At 34.5% G+C, this 9,341-nt stretch overlaps 1 protein-coding gene across 1 annotated transcript; it reads right to left on the reverse strand.

The window, feature by feature from the left end:
• Positions 779–7,254, reverse strand: LOC107627912 (putative phospholipid-transporting ATPase 9). The gene is made up of 11 exons (XM_016330749.2): positions 5,854–7,254; positions 4,284–5,641; positions 4,090–4,200; positions 3,667–3,943; positions 3,493–3,581; positions 3,288–3,396; positions 2,731–2,943; positions 2,512–2,637; positions 2,295–2,393; positions 2,000–2,191; positions 779–1,734 (listed from the first exon to the last, which is right to left on the reverse strand). Exons 1-11 carry the CDS (start codon positions 6,253–6,255, stop codon positions 1,102–1,104), a joined length of 3,609 nt encoding a protein of 1,202 aa, XP_016186235.1. The 5' UTR covers positions 6,256–7,254; the 3' UTR covers positions 779–1,101.

Below are 9,341 nucleotides of genomic sequence, written 5' to 3' on the forward strand. Positions count from 1 at the left end.
TTCTAAAATATGACTAAATAAATATTTTTATAAAAAGATATTTTTGACATTTTCGTCTAGATGTTTTTTTTTTCTTTCTATTAGATGAAGCTCATACGTAACGAATAATAAACCTGCATTTTTAAAATGAAATGATTGCGATGAATGAGTATAGTGAATGAAAAAAAGATGAAATTGAAGGGTCAAGGATTAATTAGAAGCTAAATAATTTAACTATGGATAGTGTAAGCTGTTTAGTCAATGTAGATGTTGACTTATTGATGCATACCCAAACCAAAAGTGTTTGGTGAAAGTGATAAATACATAATAATTGAGTTACATGTGCATTATGATGAGGATGATATTGAGATGACAATTTAGTAATTTGAATAAATGATCATTTATACTCATAAAAGATGAAAATACTGACATATGTATCCACACTAAATCGAAACTAAACTTGTATCTATGCAAGATGTCCTCCGTGTGATAAAAGTACCTTGTCTTTAGAGGGTTGGAGTGTCACGTAGGGTACTTTTGTTACACAAAAGACATCTTGCGTGGATACAAGTTTAGTTTTAATCTAATATGGATACATATGTCAGTATTTTCATCATTTATGGATACAAATGATTATTTATTCTTAGTAATTTACATTCATTTTAATCACACGACATGACACTTTGTAAATTTGTCAAAAAGAAAATATATTAAGTCAAATAATATCGATTGCAACCAATTAGTTCTTGAACGTCGAATTCAGAGATATTATGGATAAATAAATAAAGGGAAATCTCTATTAGCACCAAAATTAAAATAATTCATATGATGATTGAAAGAAAATGTGGAACAACTCAAGTTCAGTTCATTGAACTTCATTTTCTACAAAAGATTAGAAACCACCTTCTCCTTCTACCCTATCCTACAAAGAATTCTTGCTTCTTCTATAAACTTAGTAACTCCTTCTATCTATGAGCCCAAAAAAAAAGTGTACATAAAATTTACCCTATTTTAATTTTTACACTTCTTCCCAACATGATAACAAAATGTTGGTTTTCTATGAACAAAGAGAATCACTATACTTTTGACAAATCTATACATAAACTACAGGACTTGATAGCATTATCTACGGTTAATCGTTCTGTCTCGTGTGTCGTTAGCCATGGCGGCTAGGCGAGCAGTTGATCCGACGGTTGTTGGCCGGAGCGATCTCTGGCGAACCATGTTACAATATTCGGGATCCTTTGTCTTCCCTTCATACCTTATCCATTGGACAATTTCATGAAACATGGGAAAGAACCTCATCTGAATTGCTGAGTAGGAAAAGTATGGTATGAGTGTTGAGATCACCACAAAGAATGTGACAAGCCAATACATCGGAGACGGCGCCAGAGTCTCGGCGAATACTCTATAGGCATTCGTCGAAAAATGTGGTGGCATTGCGCCGTATGCCAGAAGGAAGATGTACCAGAATGCAATGGAACCCCAGATGAAAATATGTTGGATCATGGTGAAGTAACTTATAGCTAAAGCTATCTGCAAATTTACCACCCAAACCACACAAGTGTACATGGTTGCGCCGAGTATATCCCTCCCGGCCGTTCTTCCCTCCGCGTCGAAGGCCTGAAGCTCCATGGCTTTCGTGCAGAAGAAGAAAACTAGTATGGCGCTGATGAATCCGTTAAGCATCCATGCGAGTATTCGCCGCCAGCTAAAGAGGACGTTTTGCACTCCTTCTTGATATAACAATGGAAACTGCCATCATTAACAAGGAAACTAACAATATTAGAGAAGAAAAGCAAGCAACTATAACAAAAATCAATTCAATGCTTATAGTAATATCTTGGTTAAATCAAATCTCTTAGTAGTTTTTGTAGTTTCACTCAATTTTTTCAAGAATTTAATTTTGATACACTGTCAGCGCATCCAATCACATAACACTATGTCAGGATAAATAACTACTTTCTAAATGACAGAGTGAATGGTAATCCAAAAGAACGACTGTAAGTAGAAACCATACCTTTAGGCAGTACCGAGCGGATACATCCTGGTCGAACACCCCGAGAGCAATCACAGGAAGCGATGAAAAGAAGACATTATAGATAGATAAAAGCCAATCATTGTATGCAGGTTCTCCAGAGAATGATGCATACACCTCATATAAGAACAAAGTGAATCCGAATGTGATGTTCTTGTAGAAAAAATAGCATATCTGCCAAAACAATGAAGCAAAAGTTGACATAATTAAGTATCATATACTCTTTTAGAACCTATCTTGAGAATGTTAAGATCAAAATATATTAGCATGACAATACCATAGATGAGATCCTCCGGTAACACCAATGTCCGTGCACGAGAAGTAATCGATCCAAGTATCGGAATTGCGCAATTGCAATGTCACTAGACATTACAGCCTGGTGGATGGGAAGAATGATGAATAAGTTGTTAGAATTTTATGTCTTTTATTTATTTTGTTAGGGACTAATTTACTCAGAAAAGAAAAATGAATCCATTTGAGGAATTTTTCATTACCTGCATTCCTTCAACTCCACTAATTCCAACTCCTATGTCTGCTTCTTGAAGCATTCCAACATCATTAGCTCCATCACCAATAGCTAATGTTGTTTTCCGAGTTCCGGATTTGACCAATCTAGTAACCTTCAAGACAGTAACAATACAAAGTTATTTCCAAAATCAAACTACCTTTTTATTTTATTTTTTATTACCAATGCAGCAATAATAGGCCAATACCAGTGCCTTCTGCTTTGGTGACGAGCGACAGCAGATAACAGATGCGCAGCGAATCGCAAGCTCTAGAAACATGTGCTTCACGTTATCGTCTAGAGCATAGACAAGCGAGTTTCCGTCGATGATCAAAGCAAATGCCTGCTGAGAACTTCCTCTGTATGCTGTCAGCTGTGCAGCACCTTCAGATATCTGTTGGAGGACACTTTGCCTAGATGCCTGAAAGACGAATCCGTATAAAACTATCAGAATATAGATTTTCAGCTCTAAAGTGTCACTTAACAACATAGCCGGCTGAGCAGTCGCACTTCCAAAGTTCCACAAAAGGCCACAACATGTTCTATCTTGAAAGGTTTAATTACTCTGATATTCTCTATAATTTAGCTCAGTTTTTAATTAGGTCCCTAAAGTTCAAAAGTTTAGACTCATGTCTTTATAGTGTTTACAATGTCTTTCCACTAAGTATCTCTAGTTTAAAATTTTGTAATCAAGTCCCTATCGTATACAAAAGAAAATAAAGAAAAAGATAGAGATTCGGAAAAGGATGATGAATTTCGTTTTACCTTGATTATAGCAAGCTTGTCTCCACCCTTTTCCAGTGCTTTAATTTCTGGACTCTCCAAATGAATTATAATCTGCTTCATTCCTTGTCTTAGCAAACTACAAGAAAAACTGCAATGCAATTCTTGTTTCAGATATCTCGAAAAGCAATTATTTTCGTGAAGTCGAAGTAAAAGAACAAAAGAAGGCATAATTAGAATTAAGTACCCTATATTGATTGCAGTCTCCATTTTATCCCCAGTCAAAACCCAAATCTTGATTCCTGCTTGGGCAAGCTTGTCAATGCAATCAGGAACCTATCAAAACAACACGAGAGGCGTCATTTCGAGTCATTTTACGAATCCTCATGAGTAAAACATGTATTTTCGCATCCGAACTAACCCCGTTTTGGAGTTTGTCCTCTACAGCAGTGGCTCCAAGAAGAATTAGATTCCTCTCAATCTTGTTAGATATTTTCTGAATCTGTCTTTCCTGATCCGCACAAACTAAATTCTTAGCCTTAGAGAATTTATTATGAAACTCCTTGTATTCTTCCACATCAAGCTCGCGATAGGCTAGTATCAAGGTCCTTAGACCTGCATCGGCATAATCATGAACATGCTCCATGGTCTTATCTTGGAACTCCCTCCCATTCTTGGCTAGCCTTTCAAACATGACACTGCATGAAAACATAAAGCCAACCAATCAAAAATCATTTAGACTTGCCTTTGATAAGTGTTTTAGGACAAAAACAATTGGACAAATATCTGAATAGGTTTGTGTCTTTCAATGTGTCTACATTTCTATTCTAAGACAGTTACCAACCTATCAGCACCTTTGCATAACAGAAAAATTTTTCCTTCTTCATCCTCCACTATGACCGACATCCTCTTCCTCGAGCTATTAAATTCCAAAACATTGAGAAGCTTGTACACCCTGCAAAATGAGACTAGCTAATGTAAATATAGGTCCCTAAAGCTCAAGATACTACTCAGATAAAACAGTTAAAAGCTACTGACCTTTCAACTTTTTTGCCAGATTCAGGATCCAACTCAAATGTTGATAAACTAGTCTGAGTCCTTTTACAGAACTCAAAACCAATTTCTCTGGCTGCAATCACAAATGCTGCTTCGTCGGGCGATTCAGCCTCATACGAGACATTTCCTGTGTCTTCATCCATTTCTGGTATAGCCGTATGACAGATAGCCAACAGGCGAAAGAATCTCTGGATGACATCAGCATGAGGTTCATTAACCCAATTTCCATTCATTATCCTTTCATCAATGAAGTTAAAGCCCTTTATGGAAACTTTTCCATTCGAAGATTCGTTGATGCTGTCGGCTTCTGACCCTATAACTTGTTCATGATTTAGAGGTGAACCTTTTCTTCTACCCATAGCCTTCTCAACCTCTGTAATGCCACGGCCGTAAGCAACCCCGGCAATAGAACATTTAACAAACTCCATTGAGTTGCATGTAAGAGTTCCGGTTTTATCAGAAAGTATTGTATCAACTTGGCCAAGTTCTTCATTTAAGTTTGATGTCCGGGCATTTGCCGGCTTGTCTGCTTCCTCATAGTACATATGGATATCTTGATTGATGAAAATGCTCTGAAGAACTTTGACAATCTCGATCGACACATAAAGGGATATTGGAATAAAGAAGCCATATAACATCAGTGCTGTCAAACAGTGAAATGCAGCAGCAGCTTCCGGTCTCTTCGGATCGAAGAAAACTGTAGAATCATCAGGTCTTAGATACCATCTTTTCATTGGTCCACTTTGCAAGTCATCTTTAGTTAAGATGTAAAAGAAAATAGATCCAACAAATGCCATTAGAAACAAGATACAGAACAAGAAGTAGATTACTCTATCCATCTTCCTCTCAATTCGGCTTCTTTTCGAAGGAGGATCTGTAGAATTTTGGATAACCTTAGTATCATGACCAGTGAAGATTACAGCTCCGAAAATGTAGTCTGTATTGCGAAGTTTGGAGTCTCGAAGAAGAAGCTGCTGAGGTGAAAGGGGATACTTTTGGTCTCCAAATTCTAGGCTCCCAATGAACGAGTACAGATTAGCATTCGGATCTTCACACTTGACCGTGGCTCTAAACTTTTGGAAGCTGAGATCGCCGTGTAAGGAACAAGTTATCTCTAAGCCTTGTTTCAACTTCAAATTTGTCTCGCCATCCAAATTCGTTGTCTCAACATAGCATACTGCATCCTCATAACTCGACGAAAGCAATAGGAGGTCTGCAGGGAAGAACTCATCCTTCTCTACCTTCACTACATTCCCCACTCTAAGATTCTTCCACTCGGTATATTCGAAATTTCCATCACCTTTATGCACTTTCACTCTTCTATTGTTCACCTCAATATCCTGCAAAAGCAATTTGCCAGAGAATTTATATAACATACTCACTTGTGCTGCAAGGCATAGTGCAAAATGGTTCAAAACATTAACCTTATAAAACGAAATTCGCAACAGATAACAGTTTCATCAAATACTATCTTAAAGATTCTTAATTTGTAACAAACTTTGTCACTAAATACACTCTTATTCCTATTTGTGCAACATAGAGTTTAAGTTACCTGCTTTTTCCGGCGCCAGTCTTCGATGCCTTCCTTCACCATAGTCGCCCCTACGACGATAATCAACGGAAAGATAGCGCTGGCAGCGTTATAAGGCGCAAGTCTGGTGAATGCCAAGATGCCAGTAACCAAGAAATAGAAGTTAGCCACTCTCCTAAACTGCTCGAAGAGCGATTTAGGGAGGAATGTAGCAGGGGTGTACTTTGTAGACCTAACAGAGTTATCTGCATAGTTCCTAACAACCTCGGATTCTAAATCATTCAACTCATTGCACAACACTACTCTTGAATAACCCCTTCCCCCAATCTGAGAATAAAATTCATCTTCAAAAGATGATGCTCTACAGCATGTGAATGAGTATAGCTTGCTCAAATGCAACTTCCTTTTCCTACCACTCCTCATTCTCTAACAAAAACAGAACCTTTTTCGGATTCGACTATCCGAAATCAAGATTCAAGATGCAGGGGAAAATACCCTCTTAAGATAAAACCAATTCCAACTCCAAGTTTCATTAAAAATGGCAACTTTCCCTAACACCAAATCACAAATTAGCCTCAGTAACAAGAATTCCTAATGAAAAATCTAAACTTTTGAGGCTGAAAATCATAACCTTTCAATGGCATCAATGAACCAAAGACTGTTCAAAGAGGAACAACTTACCCAAAATCCCACACAACCCAAAACCCCATAACCCATTAACACATATATCAAGCAAAAATAGAATAAAATAACAACTATTATATAAAGGTAGCATCAGCAACCAGCAAGAGATACTAAACCCCAGAAAAGGTTCCCACAGAAAAGAGCTCAAAGACCAAGTAATTTGATAAGGCAGTGGAGTAACAAAGCAAAAAACAATGATGGGATAAAAAATAAAAAATAAAAATTTAAACTTTTATGAGTAAGAGACAGCAAGAGGGATAATAAGGTTATGGTTTAGTTGGTCAAAGAAGATTATTATGATATCAAAGTTTGAGACTTTGAGACAAAACAAAACGATATACACAATGAATTGCAGCAGAACAAGGCCTGCAATGTTGTAATCTCCAAAAACAAACACACCCCAGAACAATAGAACTAGAAAATATTGAGAAAATAGAACATTCTAGAAAGCACAGTGGAACAACCAAAGAAGCTTCTTTTTACAACAATCAGATCTCACATTTCAATTTTTTGGTTTCAAAGAGTGAAGAATTCAGAGGATACAAAGTTCAGTGGCAGGAAGAAAGAGAGTATGAAAATGGTGGAAAGAGAGAATATGGGATATGAAAATGGAAGCTTAGAAATTTTGCCAGGAAGCTCAAAGAGTAAGAAATGGGGAAGCTTTAGTCAATGGCGATGACTCAAGTCTCTCTCTCTCTCTATTTTCTCGTTATCCAATAAACACCAAACATTAACAACACTAATCAACAGAAGAAAAATAAGAACAAATTTTCAATAATAATAATAATAATAATGTGGTCTAATCAGAATTCAGAACTACTGTAAACTAAACAGTAAAAACAGGTCAGAAAATTACACAAATTGAGAAAAATAAAAAATAAAAAATAAAAACAGTTTTTTTTTTCCTGACAAAGTCAAAACCTGAAGTCTACAGTTTTCTACTTTCTCTTTTGCCTTCATTTTTTCCCCACCCAAGTACCTAGTATCTAGTACCTAGTTATTTGCTAACTTGTTCTAACGTGCAAAATGATATAAATTATGGACATTTCGATAAGTTGTCGTGTGTTCGTGTGTCGGACATATTTTAAACACAATATTTGTTTAATATATGTGTTTGATGTGTTCAACTGTGTCGTAATAAAAAGTAAAAAAAATTTTTCCGAACACGCTTGGACACACCTAAATACTATCACGTGCCAGTATGTCCAGTCTTATTCTTAACATATATTCGTGAAATAAATTTAGATATAGTATATATTATTATTTATTAAAATAAAAAATATTTTAAATACTTGATATAATTAAAATAAAATGTTAAAAATAATTAAAAAATTAATGTATATTTTAATATCAATAAAATATCAAAATATCATTACGATTTATCTAAAAAATACTTTATATTTTATATATATACGTGTTTTCGTGTCTTATAAGATTTTAAAATTCGCGTATCGGCGTGTCCCGTATCGTGTCGTGTTGTGTCCCGTATCCGTATCAATATCCGTCCATCATAGGTAGGGGTGTTCAAATCCAAACCGATCCAAATTAAACCGCTCATCCAATCCAATCCAAACCAAAAACCGATTAAAATCGCACTAATTCGGATTTGATTGGATTCTATTTTTTGCAAACCACTGGATTGGATCGGATTTCAGATCTACTTTTCATAACCGATCCAATCCAATCCAAACCGCACAATGTGCTATAATATTATTATTTTATTATTATATTTACAATTATATTTATAACACGTTCAATTTGTTATACATTTTTTTATTATTCATGTATTATTATTATTTAATAAATATTTTATGTTTAAAATATTATTTATTTATTTATTTTAACTAACCTATGATTTTATTTCTATTGTTATGTTATCGTTGGCTTTTTAAGATATGTTAAACTTGTTATGTCATTGTTGATTATTTAAAATTTGATATTAAGACTTGTTATATATATTTAATTTTTTTATTTAAAAAACCGCAAATCCAAACCGATCCAAACCGCTTGTAATCGGATCGGATTTTCAATAAAAAGTTCATCCAATCCAAACCGCACCGCACATAAATTAAGCGTTTGGATCGGATGACTTTTTTCCTTAAAACCGAACCAAATCAAACCGCACCGTGAACACCCCTAATCATAGGTGCTTGTGTTTTTTAGTTTTTACCTCTTCCTCTCTTTTCCGTTTTTCATTTTTATAAAGAAAAAAAAATAAAATATAATAAATGAAAATTTAAAATTTATTTAATTAACAAAGGTGTAACATATCTTACTTAATAAAAAAACATTAAAGGATGAACGTTTTAGTTCTTAACTTCTTATACATTGTTAAAAATGTAGAATTAATTTCTAATAAATGATGAAAGAGAGAACGGAGAAACAAAAAGGCTTTTAATTTGCCCCGGTTTAACCACCATAAGAAAAAAAGAAATGGAGAAAAATGTGTGGAAGAAAATAAGAGTGGATTTAGTGATTCTAGGAGTAGTTGATTTCATTGTTTTAACTTTAAAACTTCATGCATCAATTTGCACTTTTTCAAAAGTACTATTTTGTGAGGTGTTTCATCTAATTAAAATTTAAATAAGTCCTTATAATTAGTTTTAAGATACATTATTAAATTAAATTTTAAATTATAGCTAGGGAGACAAAAATATTTTTCTCCATATATCATTTTCTTAGTCTTGACATTTTAAGATAATTGATAAAACGCTACATTAATTAATAATTGAGACAAACTAATAATAAGGTTTACATAAACCTTAAATATTACAATATTAGACTTATAGAATAATAATTGTGATAATTCTTTTGATTAAGATGTG

Source organism: Arachis ipaensis, chromosome B01 (assembly GCF_000816755.2).
Source record: "Arachis ipaensis cultivar K30076 chromosome B01, Araip1.1, whole genome shotgun sequence".
Taxonomy (NCBI): Eukaryota; Viridiplantae; Streptophyta; class Magnoliopsida; order Fabales; family Fabaceae; genus Arachis; species Arachis ipaensis.

Bases quoted from the DNA above. Each gene is read 5' to 3' on its own strand.
- LOC107627912 (XM_016330749.2), bottom strand. From the start codon at position 6,255: ATGAGGAGTGGTAGGAAAAGGAAGTTGCATTTGAGCAAGCTATACTCA. The intron at 3,944-4,089 runs GTTGGTAACTGT...GTTTTCATGCAG, and splicing joins TTATGCAAAGGTGCTGATAG to TGTCATGTTTGAAAGGCTAG. The intron at 2,638-2,730 runs GTATTGGCCTAT...ACTGTCTTGAAG, and splicing joins CACCAAAGCAGAAGGCACTG to GTTACTAGATTGGTCAAATC.